Here is a 22383-nt window from a genome sequence, read left to right on the forward strand (position 1 = left end):
GCCTTGCTTGGGTTCGTGCTACTGAAAATCGAAGAAGTGTTTCAAACTGCAAGCAAAATTTACTGAAGAATTATTTTGCAATATTTGTCATCAAAGTAAAATTTCAAGAAAATACAGAACAGTTTGCCGGGGCCACGTGGACGTTTGCCGGGGCCAGTGCCCCCGCGTGCCCCCCCTAACGACGTCCCTGGTGGCAAGGTCGTTAAAAACTTTATTATTATTATTTTATTATTACTGCTTTTATTTTTGCTATTGTTGCTACTACTACTACTAATTATGTTTTTAAAAATTGCATTTGTAATTTCCATATTCTTTATACAATTTGCATAACTGTATACTGACAAAAAGATGTTTTTTTTTATATAGTTAGATATCAGTGTAAAATAGACTGTAAGCTTAAATGTAATCCTACTTCAAATAATAATAGTAATAATAGGTACTGTAACTTACGGGCCGTAAGTTACAGAAGACAAATTTCTTTGTTATAAAATATCGCTACAATTTCACCATTCGAATTACATTAACTCTCCAGAAATCTCAGGGGTGACAAGAGCCCCCCGCCCCTTCCTGCGGGCGCCCTTGATTCCCAATAATATACATGATTCGGTCCTTTTCGTCTGCCCTGTCTGTCCGCGACTCGTCACCCGGGACAGGTGTCTACTCTCTGGCTCTGGTCACCTACAGCCTTGTGAAAGATTAGAAAGAGGAGTATTCACAAAATTCATTTCTCGTAATCGATCATTCATTCTTCTTTAAGAAGTGAAAAAAATTGTTAATTTATAACACGTGACAAGTGAAACAATGCTGTATAAAATATTCCTTGGCCAGCCAATCAGAGGGCAGCTCTATGTCAGATGTTGGTTCCAGTCTTCTGATGCATTTTCTTTTTTTCCTCAAGAACCAAAAGAAAAATTCCCAAGATATTTAAGGTGTCGAATTTATGTATCGTTCGTTTTCCGTTACTTCTTATTCAATAATAATAATAATACGCTAGTTCGTATGTACGTACAGCCAAGCATTGCGAAGTACGATCTGGTAGCACTGACTGAGGATCATGGGTAATCTATGAAGTTTTCGTTGCCATACCAATGGTAGAAGTAAAAATTTCTCATGTAAAGACTGATGTTTTTACTATAAATTCTTTGCAGCATTTGCAACCTCTTTTATAACGATGGATAATTGGGAAGACGTTCTAAATCTTCTGGATGGTATGTATACTATTTGAACTTGATTGGGAAATTCATGGTAAATTTGTCGCATGAAAGTATAAATACTAGTTAACACGGCACATTAACTATCATTTTAGATGATTATGAAACGTTCATTTAAAAATAAATATTAAATTACTGTACAAAACAATTGTCATAGCCATTTACGTGGTTTTAACATGAAATCAATCATTCTACATCGTGTTAACAATCGTCAGAATTTGTGTGAATGAAGCAAATTTCTCTTGAAATTCAAGTTCTGACAGACATAAATGATCAAATAATGAAGTAAGTAACAGTACCGGCTAGTACACTACATGTTTTAACCTGTACTATGATTCATAATTATTCTTTTGATAGTAACATTTATTCTGGCCAATATATTGAAATATCAACATCACTGGTTATTGACCTTAGCGTATGCCCATTCTCATTGTACGAACGAGATATGAATTAGAATTAGCTAGAGGGTTACTTTTGGTATCAGTTCGTTATATCGGAGACACTTTAAAATCGGATATTTTGTGTTTCGTATGGTTCGTACGTACCAATGGTGTATTGCGGAACATATTTGAAGGTGCCATTAAGGTTTTCACACGATTAGAAACATTTTTTACACTAAAATAAGCCATTTCTCGAAGTGTTATGGAACGCTCTTCATGGTGCGAGCCCCACAAACCATTCACGCATATCCACAAAAAACATTTGGGATCGTATAACCATCCATGATTAGCCCCAAAAAACCATTCCCCGATATCCCCACGGACCATTCACAGAAGGTTAGGCAAACCTAGTTAAAAAACGGCATGGTTACGTTTTCGCTGAAATTGAAGCAACATGAATTGATTTTTGGCTGAAATAGATTGAAAGATGAACGAAAATACCTCGAAGAACTTCGACAATGCTACAGAAACTGATTTCCGTAAGTAGTTTCTACTGTAAATTTAAAGAAAAGTGTCTCCGATATAACTAACTGTTACCTTCCTTTTAATGAAGACATATTCCATTATATTTGGACGTATGTGCATTCTAATGGTAAAAGGCAAAGGTTCGGGATCCCCATATGCTCTGCTTGGGAGTAGTGAAATGATGAAAGGTGTAGCATTCAGGCTTGATCTCTGTCATACATGGTACAAAACACAAGTTATACACTGATATAAATAATTAATCAATTATGAGAATTTGCAAGCTGGACCCAGTGGCCGAGTAGTTAGCACATCATGCTGCGACGCCAAGGGTCCCGGGTTCAAATCCCGCTCAGGCTTGGTTGTTTGTGAATGTCCATTCATCAATTTCATCCTTTCATCACTCATTCCCACCTTTGCAAATTAGCCAAGAGGCACAAAACTCGAAGTAAAATAAACTAAATCAAACAATATGAGAATTTGCAAGGCATTTTCATGACAAAAAACAATTTTTTTCCAATTTAGCTCCATGAAACACTTTGTTAAATAATGTAACATAATGAAACACTTGTCAAATATTGTAAAATAATGGGAGCGATTTTACAATACCGGGAATTTCTCCATTTTGTTTGAAATTCGGCATACTCACTAAATTAGGGCTCCTAATCACGAATCTGAAGTTAAAATTTGGCGCTCACTTGTCAAACTTGCAAAATAAGAGGGTCAGTCATCGCAACCGACAATGCACAATTGCTCATTATTTATCGCAAGATTTTCCGTTTCGAATACTTAAAGAACGAAATATATATATTCCTGATATTACTACGACCCTAAAATTTTTTAACTATGTTTCCTAACCTAGCCTAACCTAACCACGTGCCAATGGTTCGTGGGGCTAGCGCCAATGGTCCGTGGAGCTAGCCATAATTCAGGAATTTCTATACGTGAGCGCCAAATTTTAAGTGCAGATTCGTGATTAGGAGACCCAAATTAGTAAGTATCCGAAATTTCAAACAAATTGGAGAAATTCCCTGTATTGTTAAATTATACCAAATAATGTAACATACGGTACTAGTTTACTATGCACAAACAGACTTCTTGTTTTTTACAGAAGAAACTACTTACAGTAATAAGTTCCTCTAGCATTGTTGAACATCTGGAAGGTGTTTTCTGTCATGTGGGAATGTGTCATAGCGGAAATTCATTATTTTTGTTGAAAATTAATTCTCCGACGCATAATAGCCTTTGAGGCACGTACACCTTTTATCGTGTGTCATGCTTGTGTTTTGTCGATTTTCATTTAGGATGCAGTGTTTCCAACCACGCCATTGTTTTCCGAAAAGATGACGTGTCTTGGATGTGTGGTGAAATTCATACCGGGTGTGGAAAACCATTGAACGATAGCCCCAAAAACCATTCACGGATAGCCCCACGAACAATTTCCGGCAGGGTTAGGTTAGGCAAGCATAGTTAAAATTTTGTTCGTAAAACAATGCGCAAAAAAAAAATCAATTTGTTAGTATTTTTTGGGTTTCAAAGGTTGGAAACCCTGAATACCGAATGAAAATCGACAAAAGACAAGCATGACGCGCGATGATCTACGAAGGTGTACGTGCCATATTGTATCTTAGGCAAGCGAAACAATTAAAGAAAGAAGTATTCGTAATGTGAAAAATTGAAACTACTTTAATCAAAAAACGTGAATACACCTTAAAGAATGTTCTGCGAAACAGATAGGGGTCTCTCTGCAGAACATGGGCTGCTTTTTTCCTCTACATAGAAGAAACAAAATTTATATCCCCTGAAAATACGTACATTCTGCTTCCATTTTCCGGTGTTATTTTTCCGATTACTATTATATTTTTGTGCGAATTTTTTTTTCCTGCTACTAAAAGCAATGCATTTCTTGGCTCATTTCTCCATTCGTTCGCGTCCATATTGTTTACGCACAGTTTCTTTCATTATTTGAGACGAGGAATGCCTACAAGGTTAGGTTACAATAGCATAAATACAATGAAAAATGTTTTTCATGTTACTAAAAGCTATGCATTTCTCCATTCGTTTGCGTCCATATTGTTTATGCACAGTTTCTTTCATTATTTCGACGAGGAATGCCTACAAGGTTAGGTTAGGTTTCATTAGCATAAATACAATGACAAATTATTATTTAGGCCAAGAGAACTAAACCTAGCTACCTAACAACGTAGGCATTTTTTTTGCTTTCACTAGATTTGTGCAGTGCCACGATTTCAAGAGTGCCCATTCTGAACTCATATTTCTCGTTTGTTTTTTTTTCAAAAATTACACATTTCCGCACCTTGAAAGTTACATTTTCCGATTAATAACTTCAAACCATTACCATAATATTAGGAATCACGTTCCTCCTAAGCAACCCGTATTCTGCAGTCTTAACCAGATAGGTAAGTACGGATGTTTACAATGACGAAACAAAGAATTTACATGTGTTTGTGGATATTAAATTTTTACCAAAATGAATTTATGTTGAAAAAAAAAAACACTTAAAAATTACCTTACGCAAGTATGTGCACTTCCCATGGACAAGGTATGGTACTACTTTACTATAGGGCTGACACCTATAAATAATTTATTTTGCACTTTTTTACATTGCTAACGTACAATTCTGGAATGCAGAAAATTTCTTTAGGTGAAATAATGAATTTCTGACTAAAATAATGTCTATTTCTTACATTTACGAGTACTTACTGTTACTCATTATTTCGATTCTGCAACACACGTTATGGCGATAGCGTACTGGTTCATCGCGTGTTGTGAGTGTGTTTTGTCGATTTATGCAGTGTTGCAACCTTGTTCACCGGAAAATACCTACTTTCGTGCCTGGATTTGAAATTATGCTAATACCTCACAAACCTTTCACGTTAGCCCCACAAACCATTTTCCATAAGGTTAGGTTAGGCAAGCATAGTTAAAAAAAAAAAAATCAAAAATTAAAAATGCCTGTACTCGACACATCATGTTATAGTGAAAACACGGTGAGTTTGAAACACTGACTATGTGGTTTACGTCATCTAACACACGGAGCATTGTGCTCTCGTGGAGAAAGCAAATGGCGGCAGCAGAAACAGCATGTCGGACAGAGATTTTCGCAGAAAACAACATTCATTCGCATTAAAATGGATCAAAACTACATTCACGAACTTCCACAATACTACAGAAAATGATTTGCGTAAGTACTTTCTCCTGTAAAAAGTAAGAAATCCGTCACCCCTATAGTAAAGTGTTACCCAAGGTATTCTTCGTTGACAAGGGACAGTAGGTATGGTAGCCTAGTGGGAATGAATGTAGAAGTAGATCGGAACCAAATGCATTTATGGACTTTTATTCTAATGCTAAGAGAACGAAACCTGACCTGCCTAACCTAACCACGAAAGCATATATTGAACAAAATCTTAGTCGCTAAAACTCCGCAGTATGTGTTAACATACGTAAATCAAACCATGTAAAAATTGCATGTGTAGTATTATGAAATTGCAATAAAACAAAACTAAATTGGGCCAAGCTGCATTCAGTCATATCAGTAATAAACTACCCCATAACATGGTAGACAACATGTGACTAAGAACAAAATTTATTTGATACTCATAACCTTCTGTACTCCCATGACAATTTTTTTAAAATGTGTGGGTTGTAAAGATTTTGTTCCTTACATACAGTTTTTGTTGTTTTTTTAACTCTCTCAGATGTATTATAGTGGAGTAATGAGAGTTTTTTAGTGGTACTATGTATCACATCATTTTCATCATCACCATCTCTTTGTGGCATGAACGAAATCTGTGGAATTATGCATTTGCTTTTGTAGGGTTTTTGTAGAAAGGTATTGGTTTAAGTTGCACATGTGCTGTTTCTTATGTTTCTCTCATTTCATGACCTTGAAACATTATGAAAGTAGTTTGATATTGAACAATTGCAATTTTTATGTAAAAGTATTTTAAACATATGTGCTGGAATATGGGAAGTGTTGGAAGCCATGACTTGATTGGAGAATGGCAAAGGGATGTGATCGTAGCCTTGAACATAATCCACCTAACCTAACAACAAATGGATGTATAGATATTTGATTAATGCTACGAGTCCTAAACCTGACTCATCTAATGTAACAACTAAATCATTTAGCAGTGAAATACCCCTTTGTACCCCACACATGAGAAGAAGATTGCAGCAGCAGTCCATGTCCAAGATGACAGGAAATGAATAGCTGCACACAAACAAGAATCATGTTGGAGCATACAGAAATGAAAAATATCATTTTATTAAAAACTGAGATTCTCAAGTATATGTATTAAAATTCCGATCTCCGAGAGATGTCTCAAATTCGTTTTTGTTATTTTTCACATTTCGTACTTACCTATTATGCATTGCTAAAGATTCTTTAAGGTGGGATTTTGCTTTTTTCACGAAAATAATTTCAATTTTGCACATATCGAGTAATTATTGTTTGTTCCTTTTTCGCTTGCGTTACACAATATGGTGGGCAAATCTTGACTAGTGTTGTCTATCATCAGTGGGTATGCTGTGTTTCCAACCTTCCTTACCAAAAATAACTACTTTCGTTGGTTATGTTAGGTTAGGTTAACATAGTTAAAAAAAGGGTATGTGCTATTATTCAACATCACAAAAAGGGTTACATTAGTTACGTTATGTTAAATTTGTTACACGTCCCCTTGCTGGTGTGTCCACAAACTCCACGCTGTGGTACACATCAGCTTTTCGCAAAACAGCGTCGGTTCACAAACTTAAAACACGGGTTCGTACTAAAAAATCATGCAGATTTAGTTAGGTTATGTAACGTTAACATAGTTACAAATACGTGTGGTTGGAAACACTGACCGGGGGTTACATCATGAAATGCATACAACATCCAGTTTACGTAGTGGAAGGAGATAGAGGTAACAGCTTTTGTGCATCGGAGAGAGATTAATCTAGAAAAATACATGATTTACCAACCAAATAAATTGAACGATGGGAGAAAACACTTCCACGACCTTTCAAAAGTGTACAGAAACTCAGTTCCGTAAGTACTTTCTCCTGTAAAATTGAAGAAATACGTTTCCCAGAGATCAGAATTTTACCACGTCAGGGTTAGTTTTCTTGGCATTTTGATAATAATCCTAGTTTTTTTTTTGGGGGGGGTTAGGTTAGGTGTGTGAGGTTTAGTTCTCTTACCATTAAGTGATAACTCTCTAAATGCTTTCTACTAAGGTTCCAATTTACTTCTATAATCATTCCATTACCTATTCGATCTTGCACAAACACCTTTCACTCGTTTCTTTCATCATTATTAACATTTGTACTTACCGATTATGCATTGCAAAATATTCTTTAAAGTGGCATTTTGCATTTTTCACGAAAATAATTGCAATTTTTCACATTAAATAACAGTAATTTTTTGCTTCCATAACACACAATATGGTGGGCACAGCTTGAGTTGCGTTGTGGATCATCAGTCCCACAAAACATTCACTCATAGCCCCAAAATCCATTCACGGTAAGGTTAGGTTATAAAAAAAGGGTTCGTAGTGGAATTCAACATCAGAAATTCACGGCGTGGTTGGAAACACTGACAGGGGGGTTACGTCATCAAATGTACGCAACATCTGGTTCACTTAAAGAAAGGAAATAAAAGCAACAGAAATTGTGCGTCTGTGAGATATTTTTCTTCAAAAATACATCAATTCCTGGTCAAATAGATTCCACGATGGAAGAAAATACCTCCACGAACTTTGAAAATGCTACAGATACTCATTTCTGTAAGTAGTTTCTTCTGTACAAATGAAGAAATCCGTTTGTGCTATTTCGCATTGTTACCTTCATTCCCACTAGTCTATGATACTGTTGCTTCAGCCCAAGTTCTGTTTTATTGCAATTTCATCATTCTACGAATGCAATTTTTACATGGTTCGATTTCGATTTACTTCTATTAACACATACTGCAGACATTTCGCGATTACTTAAGATTTTGTTCAATATATATGCTTTTGTAGTTAGGTTAGGCAGGCCAGGTTTGGTTCTCTTAGCATTAAAATAAAGTCTGTAAATGCATTCTACTAAGGTTCCAATTCATTTCTACATTAATTCCCACTGGTCTACGATACTTACAGTCACTTGTCAACGGAAAATACATTGTCCATGGGAAGCATGTATGCTTGTGTAAGGTAATTTTGAAGTCCCGTTTGCCAGGGCGACTAAAAATTTCAGCCTGGCGACTGTGATCTTTTGCTGTAATATGAACGAAATTTTGATGATTCTAATTGCAGTACATCGTAAGTTAGCAATTTTTTTTTTTTTTTATCAACGTTGTGAACTTTCCATAGAGTCTGTAACAATTTCTTACCATTTGTCCCCCAACACCCCATTTCCTGCTTTCTCAAATAATTTAGCGATGTTTTGAATACCGTGATGCTCAGCATCTTATACAGTGTGTTTCAAAAGTGGCACAACCCGAACTTTGAAATGTATATCATGAAAACCGTTAGAGATATTTACACCGGGTTTTCTGCATTATAAAGCCTCATCCATTGAGATATTTTCCAATGCCTAAACTTATCAGGACTCACTTCTACCCTGAAGATGAGAGTGATGTTAGCTCTCGAAAGCTTGGAACCTTTTCCACAACTCACCTGGTCGATAGAGAAAGGTAGAGAATTTTTCATCGTTCATTGCCAGAAAAGCCTCAAGACTTACTTTTCAGAATAGCATTGTTTATAATTTATTAATGGCCCCACTAAGCCATCTTGGCAAACTTTGCAATAAAAAGAAGTATGAAGCTGTTTTCTCCAAGTACTGCTGTTGAAAAGGTTATGAAATTACCCTAGGTATCATGACTATAGTAACTAGACAGATGAAAGTTGCGAGGCTTCATTTTTTTGTGTTGAAGACATTATTTCTCTTTTTTTTTTACATGCAAGATGGACATATATATATGAAAAGCCACATCACACATTACTGTGAAAAAATGCAGCACTCTAAAAGTACAGGTATCATCCTGAAAATAAGTTCCGTTTTCCAATATGAGAAACACAAAATGTAGTGAAACACAATACTTTATTGCACACTGAAGTACATACCTTGGACTAATTTTCAACATAGTTCAGACAATTATCATAATGATATGCCATGTTTTGGAACCCTGTATCATAGAACGATGCTGCCTGTGATGATAACCAAGTGGCAATTTCATGAAGCAGCAACCAGGAAATGCATGAAAAATGCACTGAAAGTACCAACAGAGTGAATTGTCTGTTCTCTCTAATCTTTTCTTCCACTGCATTTACCAAGTCATCAGCCACCACAGATGGTCGTTGCCCACAGCATTCATTAAGGTGTACATTGTTCTGCCCTTTGTTAAATTGTTCCACCCATCTTTCTACCATTGAAGCAATCGTGGTTTGTTTCCCACACACCTCACCAATCTGACGGTGATTTTCAGCTGCTGACACATTCCGCACATTCAAATATCGGATCACAGGCCGTACTTCTCATGCTGCAGGAATCTCGATTTCCTTGAACATTATCACAACCCACTGTGAAGCATCTGTCTGCACTCTATCTTCCCTCCAACTGACGTCTGTGCCTCCTTGTCAATTGGTGATCTATACTGTCGTGCAGCACAAATTGCATACGGAACTTACTTTCGGGACATACTGTGTATATATATTAACTACTATTTTATTGTAAATGAAACAATATATCCTTCATTAAGTGTTTGACAAATATATAAAGGAATCAGTAGCGTATTCTCCCATGTTGCCTGGTTTACCTCTGGTAAACGAGCTTTTCTCGCATGTAAAGAAAATACTGGAAAATTTTGAAGTTGGTGGACTTTTGTTCTTGTTTTACTTGCATGCTTGCATTGGTGTTTTATTTCTATTATATCTAATTTGATATATACAATAAATAAGGATTGTTGCAGTAATCCAGGTCAGATTTTAAGAATACGCCAGTACAAATATATCTTGATTTGTTTCAAACATATTTTAAAATAAACACTACATCAGAAGTTCTTTAATTAGCTGAAATACATGTAAATTCTTGTTGGCCACCAGATGATCACTTTTTAACTTTATTACATGAGAAAGTATTTCTACTTTATTTTTAAATCTCCTTGTGTGACTTTCTTGTGCAGTATGATGATGTATAGGAGTAGCAGAATCAAAGCATTCATGCCGGTGTCTGAGGCAGAGTGGTTAGCACATCACACTACAGTGCCAGGGGTCTCTGGTTTGAATCCCAGCCTGGGCATGGATGTTTGTGAGCGTCCATTCATCAATTTTATCATGTCAACACTCATCCTCATCTTCGCAAATTAGCCAAAAGTGGCACAAGAAGCAAAGCAAAATAAAGCAAATCAATCTTAAGCATTCATAAGGCAGGAATCGATCAAAGCAATGTGAATTTGATTTCAGTGCCTGGTAATAGCAGGTAAAGTTTAAGAGCCCATATCACCACTGGTGACGATACCTAAAAAAATAGGTTCTTGTGTCGACGTTCTGTGCTCGAACAGTCAAGTGTGTGGCATTTAAATTTTACTAAGTTAAAGATCAAATATGAAATTTGTTATGTCGCGAAGCCTTTTTTTTAAATACATTATTTATGACGTAGTTTTCCTTATCTCAATTTCGTAAAATTCACTTGCTCGCCAATTGTATGTAATAACTTAAATCAACATTTTAAAGCACAAGAAAGCTTCAACTGTTCTTCTACAGCAAATAAATGAAGCTGATCTTACAGAATTTTCTTTAGAATGTCTGTAGCTTTTCGACGTACAGAGCAATGTACGTAAATTTTAACTTCGACTTTTCTAAGCTGGTCACGCTAGCCGTTTCCCCCTCTGTACCGCTGGCGCTCCTATTGAACCCCCCCCCCTCACTGTTGGGGAGTGGTTAGCACATCGCACTATGACACCAGGGCTCCTGGGTTCGAATTCCGGCTTGGTCGCGGATGTCTGCGAGTGTCCATATCAATTCATCACTCAACCCCATCTTCGCAAATTGGCCAAAAGTGGCACAAGAAGCGAAGTAAAATGAAGCAAATCAATCAATCAATCAACTTTCTGGATATACGACAAATAACACTTTGTAATGTTACACTATTTCTGTATAAGGAATTTTAGGCATGCTCAGATCCTCCGATTATGGGGAGCAAGGGCCTTGATAAAAGTTTAGCTGACGAAATAAAGCCCTCATTCCATCTAACTGTTTTTATTACATTGATGGGCACAAAACAGAGTCGTGTGTGTCCCGACGCATAGCCGTTTCCCCCTCTGTACCGCTGGCGCTCCTATTGAACCCCCCCCCCCCCCCTCACTGTTGGGGAGTGGTTAGCACATCGCACTATGACACCAGGGCTCCTGGGTTCGAATTCCGGCTTGGTCGCGGATGTCTGCGAGTGTCCATATCAATTCATCACTCAACCCCATCTTCGCAAATTGGCCAAAAGTGGCACAAGAAGCGAAGTAAAATGAAGCAAATCAATCAATCAATCAACTTTCTGGATATACGACAAATAACACTTTGTAATGTTACACTATTTCTGTATAAGGAATTTTAGGCATGCTCAGATCCTCCGATTATGGGGAGCAAGGGCCTTGATAAAAGTTTAGCTGACGAAATAAAGCCCTCATTCCATCTAACTGTTTTTATTACATTGATGGGCACAAAACAGAGTCGTGTGTGTCCCGACGCACCTAAAATCACTTTATTAGATGAATTTCAACTTCAGTGGCACCATTGTTCTCTGCTGGTGCTTTATTTTCCATCTCTGTCATTCAAAGACTAATTTACGTATAAACATGGATTAGTACCGCAAATTCAAAACAACTACACATAATTTATTCATGTGCAATATATGGACAATTTATTCTGCAGACACATTCAGATAATACAACTAAAGAATAAAATATGTGGAGGTGTTAATAAGAAATTTGCTAGTGGGAGAGTCCAATTACATAGGAAGTAATACACTACCCTTCCCCTACGTAGTTACTTGGAACTTTCGTCGGTTTGAAAATAGTATTTTTTTTTTTTTATAAAAGCATAATGTTCTTTAAGAACGGTTATAAGATTCCTCTGCACTAAATTTCTAAGTGAGACTATTAAGCAACTTCTCCCTCACCCCCTCATTTACGCAGAGAGAGTGAATACTTTTTTGCTGAAAATGGAAAATAAACCACAGCAAGAAACTAATGAAATACGTCTGTTTTTATGAACAGCTGCAGAATTATCTACAAACTTATTGAAATTCACAATTTTGCTAGCTTGTACTCATTGGACAAAATACATAGAGCCAGGGGAGGGGGATGAAACCCGCACAACAGATCTAAGCTCCCTACAGCCCCCAGATTTTTATAGTACGTTAGACTCCTTTCGATTGAAAATAAAAGAACTAGAAGCTATCTTACGTAATATTTTCCATTATAAAACTTCCCTTAGGGCAAGGCGATTGCAATGTTAAAGTACATTTCCTGCTTTTATAAGATCGCAAGATTATTACGTGTTGTACGTAAAATCGTGGTTGGAGGTAGCAGCTGCAGATCTGCATGGATCAACAACGGACATTGATTATTTAATACGTACTAAGTGATTGTTAAATCACAAGTCTCCAAACTTGCCAAAAAAAATTTGCAGATACTCTGCTGCCTATCTGGTAGGTGGATGTGTTCAGTGGCTGTGGGATTGCTGTTTGGTTGCTAAATGTTAACAAGTATTATCCTATGTAAATCATGTCACTATTTTTGGAACCAGTGTGAAAAAATATTTTTTATAAAGTTGGAGGATGTTACCAATTCTATTGCGAAGGTAACACTGAGAGAACAAACATATTTTCAGTGCAAATTCACCTACACTATGAGAGAAAAGCATTGACTATCAATATCATTGACATAAATCAATGGATACAGTTGCAGCTCTCGCACTGGGCAGAAGTGATTAGTAGTGAAAATAACTACCAATAGTTTTATGTGTGTTTCACATCTAATTCTTCTCCATGCAATAGTAATTGGCCACTCAGCATAAATTATTTTCCAACGTCATAAATAATAATTTATTAACATGTAGACCTAGGCTTTCAAGGAGTAAAACTGCCCAAGCTTGCTGATTTTTGCACTGAATTGCAATGTTTAGTTGCACAAAGGCTAATTGGGACAAAACCTACAGCCTATAGTGGAATTCGAGCCACTTAATTAAATGTGCCTAATCGTGGATCAAACTCGTGACCCCTCGATTACAAAGCATCATTATTACCGCTAACTGAGGCAGGGAGGTTCACTTATAATCTTTCTAAATCTTAACATTTAAGAGTTAGATAGTTTCTGTAGTCTATTAATTCCTTAATGTCGTATTTTTGCCACTCGGATGTTTTCAATAATGATGTAACGATGAAAGGATTGAGAAAACATCGCTGACAATTATGTTCATTGCAAATACTCGAATGAGAAACTACAATCAGAAAAGCTGCCCCCCCCCCCCCCCGTGGCGGAGTGGTTAGCACATCGCGCTACGACGCCAGACGTCCTGGGTTCAAATCCCAGCTTGGGTTGGGTGTCCCTTCATCAATTTCATCATATCATCACTCATCCCCCATCTTCACAATTAGCTAAAAGTGACAAAAAAGCAATGAAAAGTAAACTAAATCAATCAATCACTACAAACTGGAAAATAAACTTGAAGGTTCTTGAGGTGTTGAACTTCCTCCAACTTTCAAAAATTCGTTTTTCACACCTATTCCGAAATTGGAAACACCATTTGTAGAGGATTGTACACATTTAACTCTATATATAACCTATAGAACCAAATAACAATCTCACAGCCACTGAATAAATCCACCTACCAGGTAGGCAGCAAACTATCATGTCAATTTAGTGACAAGTTTGGCAACTCATGATTTAACAATTTCTTAGTATCAAATGATCAGTGGTCATTGTTGATCCAGGCAGATAAGCAGTTGCCCTGCCCTTTCACGATTTTAGAACACAGCGTAATAAGGTATCATCTTCCTGAAGTAGAAAGTGTACTTGAGCATTGTAATGACCTTTTATGAAAGTTTTATCGAAATGTGTCTACTGTACAATAAAACAATATTATACTCTAAAAGGAAATGGCGCAACCACAAGGAGACAGGGGGGGTATTGCTTTTTGCCTTTTTCCAACCTTGGACGGAAATCAATTATAGGGGGGGCATACATTGAAATAAAAGAAAGCAAGACTAGCAGTATCTACTAGTAGCAGGACAAAAGGATACTCAAGACGGAATTAGTTTTCATGTGGTGTGCATAAATCTTCTTTGATACAGTCATCCAAAGTTGTATGACCCCAATGTAATCCTTCCCTTACAATAAGTTTGACGGAAATACACCTCTCTCGATTATACAACAGATACTAAACAAAACAAGGATATTTACATTATTTAATTTTAGTACTTCGTAAGTCTGTGGAAGATTCGGACTCCCTGGACACCTCCCCTAAATAGTCCTTGGCTCTTATTACATGTAAGTTGTATTGCGATGTTCGTCAATCAGTGGCGTAGCATGAGCATTTTGGATGGGAACGCCAAGTTAGAAGGAAGGGTAGGCCTTTTTTTTTTTTTTGCTTAAGAGTTTACTTATGGAATTAGCCGACATATGTATTGTCTATTTAAAATCACAATCTCATTGTGTTTATTACATTAAGTCAGCCGGGTTCCGATAAAACATGATTCATGCTTGTTTTATGTAGAAAATAAGATGCCTCAGTGTGCAATAAATGCTTGGAGCACTGGTGTTTTATACCATTTTTAATTAGATTGCTCAAGTCAGAAACACCGCACACCATTCGGAGTATTTTGCTCCACACGTAACACATGTGTAGCAAAACAGTATTTTATAATCAAGGAAACCTTTCGGCATGACGCAAGTAATTAAAAAACCTACCTCAATCACAAGCGCCTTTAGAACAACAGTAGACTTCATTGTTGTGGATGATACAACTATTGAATGATTTGGTTTATTTTACTTCGCTTTCTATCACTTTTGGCTAATCGCAAATATGAATATGACTGATGATGTTGATGAAGAGACACTCACAAAGAACAAACATGCGTAGGCTCGGGATTCGAACAGGAAACCTCTCGCGCTGTGCAAAACACACTGTCACGAAAGGGGGGTGGATGATCCAACAATCGTACACTACTGACGTAACAGTGTATAATAGTAGTAATTCAGAGTTTCAGACCACTGTTTATTGTATCTTGAGAATGCTGATAAACATTTTAAAATAATTTTGTCAAGAGATCATACAATGTTAAGAGTTTTGAAATGAATACTAAACATTTCCACTGCCACAATATTAGGCAGTTAGATACTAACGAAAAAATATTTTTTTTAAATAAATAGTTTTGTGGGTTAGGTGTTAGAGCAGCCACAGGCTGAACTTCTACCACGAGGACTTTATCAACTTGTTTGACAAAAACTTTGTTGTTCTTTTAGTTTTTAATGCACTTCACTGTTCTTGCGATAAATTGCACGATGCAGTGGTCATTAAAGAAAGATACGTCAGTCAATATTGCTTATTGTAGCATCACACAGCATGAGCAGAGGCACGAGCGCGAAAAACCGGGTAGGGTAGGAATTCTACTTCTGTCGTCTGCATCGGAAGTACAGCGCCTTGAATCGGAAGGCAGGAAAGGTCACATGACCCCTAGAACCAATCAGGCTGCCATACGCCCGCGTATGGCGAGAGCATTTCGCCCGTGCTGTAGAGATCCAAGCCACAAGCTTTCCCTTCTTCTCTCTGCCTACAGCAGGCATGGTCCTGTACGCCAAACCTAGCCGGCGTCCGGCAAGCAAAGACATTAGAGAAATGCTACAAGGAGAGCTGTTAGTGGAGCGTTGTAGACGGATCGCGAAAAATAGCTTTTATAATGCCATTATGCTCAAACATGTATATAATTAGTCACGTTTTACTTTATATTTACAGCATTTACTCATTTTTAAAATTTTAAATCAGGGAACGCCGGGCGTATGGGCATATTAGGATGCTACGCTACTGTCGTCAATGTGTGTTTTTCTTGTTTCAGACACTCTGAAAAAGTGTTGCTTTGTCACAGAGACTCTCTCGGGGGTTATAAACTTGGGGCTAAAAAGAAAGGTCTATTATGGTCAGAGTCTGACCTTCCAGGTGGGGGGGGGGTAGTAGCAGACAGGAAACCTTGTCTGTTTCTTTCGACAGAGCAACCCTCCCTCCAGCAAAGTCTCAATAGGTCTCCCATGCAATGGATTTGCGTTCGAAGGGGGAAATGGAATCAATATTGGTAAGACTAGGAAGATTAAATGACATCTGTCCGGTGCTTTTTTCGAGTGACACTGATACGGGCTCTTAAGTGTGAGAAACCAACTAAATGGAAAGGAAAATGTGTAATAACCACCAAAGAAAATTGAATAAAATTGAGGATTTTAAAGTTATTTACTGCAAGTGGTTCTTTTTAAATTTAGTTCTGTGAAGCCCTTGATTATTTCTCTATATTGTTTTTAAAAGATGTTTTAAATTTCGCCTTTTATGATTATAAATTTTGACCTATGGATGAAATAAATCAATCAATATACCAAACTCTCTGATTAAATTGCTTTAACCCTCAGTCACAAGGAACAAGCAAAAAAATGTGGCCCCTTTCCTGCACTTTATGAATATAAAAAGAACCAGATTGCATTTGAAATTCATGTTCATTTAATGTACATTTCAATACTTATTACTGGAATGAGGAAAAAGTATTGAATACTTGTAATTAACATGGATGATTGACAATCTGTGCTTAGCTGTTACAGATTATGCATTAATGTAATACTTTTCATAAATCTGAACAATATGTGTGTTTTGTTATTGGCATCCAAATGACATGAATTTTGTTGTTCTATTATGTACAAAATAATCAAATGCTTCTTTGCTGCTGTTTGTTCATTTTAGGATAGTGTGCATCAAGTGCTCAAATGATTTGCAGTGTTGAAAGTAACTACTTCTTCCCAGTATTTTGAACATATTTTAACATGATGTTTTTCACCTCCACTCTGGATCAAATTGCACATGAATGATTAGATATTTTGTGAAATTGAGTACAGTACATCAAATTTTCAATTCTAATATTAATTTCCTTGCAGGTTGCCTCTCGAAAGTGTTGTACTTCAGATTCTGAGAATATTGCTAGTGTATCATATCTATATATTTGTTTATTACAATTTTTTTCTTTTCTTTGAATTTCAGAATTTGAAAGGCAAAAGCAACAGGAACTGCCGAAAGTACTTGAGGATTACCTTGCCTATGTTGCAAGAACAGGTGATCCTGTGTTTCCATGGAGCAGGGTCCGCTCATTGATACGCTTTAAGCTGATGAGAGTGTTGACAGACTTCTTCGAAACCTGCCCACTTGACTTGCCACAGTGCCCTAATGTAGAGGCATTTGACTATGAAACAATGAAGGCTAATATACTGGCCCGCTTCGATACTTTCACAGGGTGAGTTGATTCTAACATCTTTCATAATAGTTTTGTTAGGTACAGTAACCTGCAATAAAATGGGATGCTTAGATCCTGAAATACTTGCTTCACTACTATGCATTATGTGCGTTGTTGTTATGGTGCCCCAATTGTATTGATTGTGACTGTACATATGTTTGTCATGACAAATTCACAGATTTCTCTTTAAAATCAACTTGTTACAAAATAAATTCCTTCTCTGATCAAAATCTTAGATGATGTCCTAATACGTGTATAGGAGGACCCTAATTTTACATTTTCCTGCATTATACATTCAATTTTGTTGGTCTCAACTTAGCAAAATAATATTCAATTTTTCTTCGATTTTACATTTTCTCGCAGTTCAAGTTTTTTTCAGCTTGGTCCCCAGAAGCACGTAAAATCAAGGTTCCGCTGTATGTGCTATAAATGTCTCACAGTTGTCAGGGCAATTACATATTATGCCAGAGACCTGGGTTCGAGTTCTGGTCAAGTGTGCATTTTTTTTGCTTTTGTTTCTACATACAGCTGCAAATGGCCTATATTTTGAGTGAAAACACTTGATGAAAACAAAGCCAGAAGTTGCTACACACAATGACTGAAACTATAGCCCCATTTGTATTAGCATGTAGATGCAGTAAAAAAGAAATTGTACATGAACTATACAATTGTGTGTATGTGTGTTGATTTTTAAACAGACAGGTTGCTGTTACAATTAGCTTTATTTTTATCAGTTAGCTTGGCTTGCTGATCTCATGATTTTTGTTTATTATGATATTCCATTTTCTATTATGGACAAACAACTAAAGTTTATATTATGGTAACAGTGGATTCACATTTCTAGATATCAAATGATGAAGTGCTAGTGAGGCTTGGAAAATGTGAGTTGTGGCCCATGTCTCAGCAACAAGAGAAAAATAGCTTCTTTTTGGAACAGGACATGTTTATTTATATTAGCTGGTCCTGTCATGTTCCAATGTTCTGATTTGAAGTATGCAGTTATTAGGGCTGGATGGGATGTTGATGCATTTGGCAAGGCCAATACATTACTCAGTCAGATGTTAGCATGTTTCATAACAAAGGAAGTAAACAAAGCATCTTTATTTGCAGTTACCTGTTTTTTTTTTAATTTGCATTTTTTGCAGACTTTTTGTGGGATATGGTATTTTTGCATGTTTTATGGCATTATGCATTTGTTACAACTTATTTTACCATTATCTTGTTTTTTTTTTAATTTTTTCATGAGAAAAGGGGCATTTCTTATCATTTACTTTACTTCTTGCCAGTACAAACGTTTCCAGTCAACATCTTCAGTGGAAAAAGCCAAGAAAAATAACCAGTTTCTTTTTTTTATCAGAAATGTAATGTTTTGTATGAGATGTTCAGTTGCTGATGCTTTGTTTAGTGAATATTTTTCTACTGGAGAACTAATAAGGTAAAATGCCAGCTGTGTCATCCAGGAAGATGCATTCTTCTCCCCCTGTCAGATGAGGGTGATTTATTCTGTTTGATGTGAATAGGCATCCTTACCCCATCCCCCTGTCTGCTAAAACCACATCATGTGCCATGGTGTATTTATAAATTATCTTTAGTTCCCTCTCTCTTCAGTCTTCATATATATTTAACATTTCTATCCTATCCTATCCATGGCCCATTTGTAGTAAGTCAAAGTAAAATTTGATCTTTTAAGTGGGCTGTTTTCATTATTATTATTTACATCAGGTAAGCTCGCAGCTAAATGTTACACAGATGCTTTGATCATATTAATTATTTTGTAAGTTTAAAAAGTATTAATTGTAATAAAATAAAATGGCAATTTTTTTTGTTGTCAATATCTTCATTTTCTTCCAGGGCCCCATTCACAATCCAGAGGTTATGTGAATTAATCACTAATCCTAGGAAAGAGTACAACCGTGTAGATAAGTTCATGCGGGCTGTAGAAAAGAATATACTTGTAGTGAGCACAATTGAACCAGGTCATCCGTGAGTAGATATGCTTTTCAGAGAGTTTTCTTTGTATTTCTAATATACGCAATTCAGCACTTGAGACAGATCATAATCTCTGAATGTTTTGGTTGATCATATCTATAAATACAATAAAACAACATTTACGTACCTAGCATACCTAACATGCTGCTAAATTTTAGATATTTTTTTTTTTATTCATGTCAGTTTATTTTGGGGGCAAAGGGACTCTCCAAATAGAGCTTTTTGTGTAAAATTTAAATCTTGTAATTATGTTGTTTGGGAAGGTGATACCAAAAGTTCCCTTCCTAGAAGAGCATGCTTCTTCAAGAAGAAACAAAACCGACCCCCAACTGTGTGTGATAAATGGTTTTTCTTCTCCGATTTTTTTTTTCAGCATTCCCATATGAAAATTGCATAGTTGAAAACCTCTTGCCCCGAGAAGCTTTCAGGTGGGTTAGGCTACCATCCACTAAAGATTAAAGGTAAGACATGATTACAGATTATGGCATGAATGGCATTGGTTAAAATATATAAAAATATAATTGATGCAGTAGTCTCCTTCGTAGAAGACCAGGAAATGGCTGACTATTGTATCAAATTTTTTGTACCTTTTTACCAATTTTATTCACGTCCGAGCTTTGTGTCTTGCTCATAACCCTTCCAGCCATGGGAAAGGATTCAAGTTGTTACTATTATCTTGGTAATTTTATGTTTGGTGATATGTTGTGTAAAACATAAATATGTCATTTTTTACAGTGTGTTAATGTTACATCAGTGACTTATTTAATACAACAAATTTGAAAGAAAATATTTTTAAAAAAATATTGATTGTGTAATTACTTACGGTGATGCTTTCTACTTTCTGAAATGTTTCAATACCATACACATGACCCCATAGCCATGACAAATATATCCTACTATTCATTTTGTTATGGTTCACACAAGACTTCAGTGTTCACGTGATGCACAGATAAATGAAATAGAACTACAAAGGCTGTCCTTTATAGGCCCAAACATATGGAAATCAGAAAGGGCCAAATCAGTGTTGTTGCATGGTGGATAAGGCACCATGGACCACCCCATTTGGCAATCACCTGGGTTGTAAAGAATAATGCCGTGCATTATCATGATGGATCTATGTGGGATGAATGTCTTCGTGATGATGTAGGTCTTGCTGATGATTGTTTGACACCCACTCGAAAAGTGAATGAGAAAAATGCCCTGTTTGTCCCAATGCATCATCAAATTAATAGTTCTCATTCATGACCAGTGCTAACAGATAATGCATTGTCGGCTTATCTGCTATCTGTTAGTGTGATATAAGTCGCCATTATATACTATGTTTAGAATATACTTCCAGCCTGATTGTGTATGTGTATTTAGAGTATGAACATTTTACCTTCTTTTATGATTTTAGAGTATCAAAATTTTGCCTTCTTTTTCAACAGTAATAATCGACGTAGAGTAATGTATACTATTTTACTTTCATTTAAACAAGTAGATATATTTGTACACCTCCAATTTTTAAATCAATGAATATTTCATGTTCACTTAGAAATGAACTCCTAAGTGAGCCACATTCTTAATCAAGGTAACTAGATCCTATACACACTATTTCTAGATGTGGGTGTGCCATTGTTACTCTTGTAACCATCAGAAACAGTTTACCTAGTTGAATGCTATAAAACTTGAATAAATTCAGTATTCAGACAAATATGTACAATTTATTGAAGTTTTATAGTATTCAAATAGTAAATTGAAAAACTATTTCTGATGGTGACAAGACTAATGTGGACATGCCCATGTGAATTTGTATTTCTTAATATGTGCTTATAAATGCATAAAATGAAGATTTCATAATCCTGGCACTAATTTTGGGGAGAAAGACAAGTGAGTATCAATACACAGAGTTTATTTACAGATACGTTTTGTGAAGTCTGAATTATCCTGCGAGCTATGGAAAATCGGTTAATTTTGCTGCAAATTTTTTTGATACAAGAATGGACTGGACTCGTTCAACACACTGATAACTACAAAAGTGTGTTATCAGAAAATAAATGTTGATTTTGTGTAAAAAAGTACAGTTTTTCAACCAATTAAAGGATTATATTCTCCATTTTTACATTGAAATCCCATTTTATATATTTGATATGTGCCCAGTTTTTGTACTAAATTTTGTACTGAAATATTGACCATAAATATGTAGCTCTACCAATATAGCCTTTGACAAGGGACATTTAGTAAGACCTGAGAATATCCATGTACTCTAATGTTGTATGAAAGGAGTGATCATGATGCATTTGCAGCAACTACGTAACAAGCTTTTTACTAGGTTTTTTCATATTTTCTGCTTGCTGTGCAGATGTGTGAAGGGTGTTTGTTTTATATACATATTTAAGTACAAATACATAAATCTGAATTGTCTGTGAAACTCATCTGGCTCCAACTTGTTCCTCCACATAAGTTGTAAAATTTTTAATGTAGTACAGGATTAACTTTTGCTAGTTGAATTACTTTTTTGTATTGAAGTTACAACGTTGTCAGTAAAATTTGTGATTGTCTAATTTAACTTGTGGTGAAGCAGAATTAACGATAATATTTCCCTTTCACCATTGTAACTTTAAGTTTTCCATCAATCCTTAAACCTCCTCACTTTCCTTTTTCCTTCTCCAGTGTAGCAGTGATGGACAATCAGGAACCCTCAACAAGCAGTGGGCACAGGGAGTATTATCGTAATATTTTAGCTGAGACATACAGACGCAGGTAGGTTAATAATAGTATAAATTTCT

General features: G+C 36.2%; 1 protein-coding gene across 1 annotated transcript in view; it reads left to right on the forward strand.

Annotated features, from left to right (window-relative positions):
• The first annotated feature begins 886 nt into the window (after positions 1-886).
• LOC145984025 (uncharacterized) overlaps positions 887-22383 on the forward strand; it is a 46743-nt gene continuing 25246 nt past the window's right edge. Inside the window, exons 1-3 of the mRNA XM_083117342.1 lie at positions 887-1208; positions 17377-17626; positions 19478-19609. Coding sequence (XP_082973468.1) covers positions 1172-1208; positions 17377-17626; positions 19478-19609 — 419 coding nt within the window. The 5' untranslated portion in view covers positions 887-1171. The remainder of the gene's footprint in view (positions 1209-17376; positions 17627-19477; positions 19610-22383) is intronic.

The sequence above is a fragment of the Lepisma saccharinum genome, chromosome 2 (assembly GCF_977018435.1).
Source record: "Lepisma saccharinum chromosome 2, izLepSacc3.1, whole genome shotgun sequence".
Lineage (NCBI taxonomy): Eukaryota > Metazoa > Arthropoda > Insecta > Zygentoma > Lepismatidae > Lepisma > Lepisma saccharinum.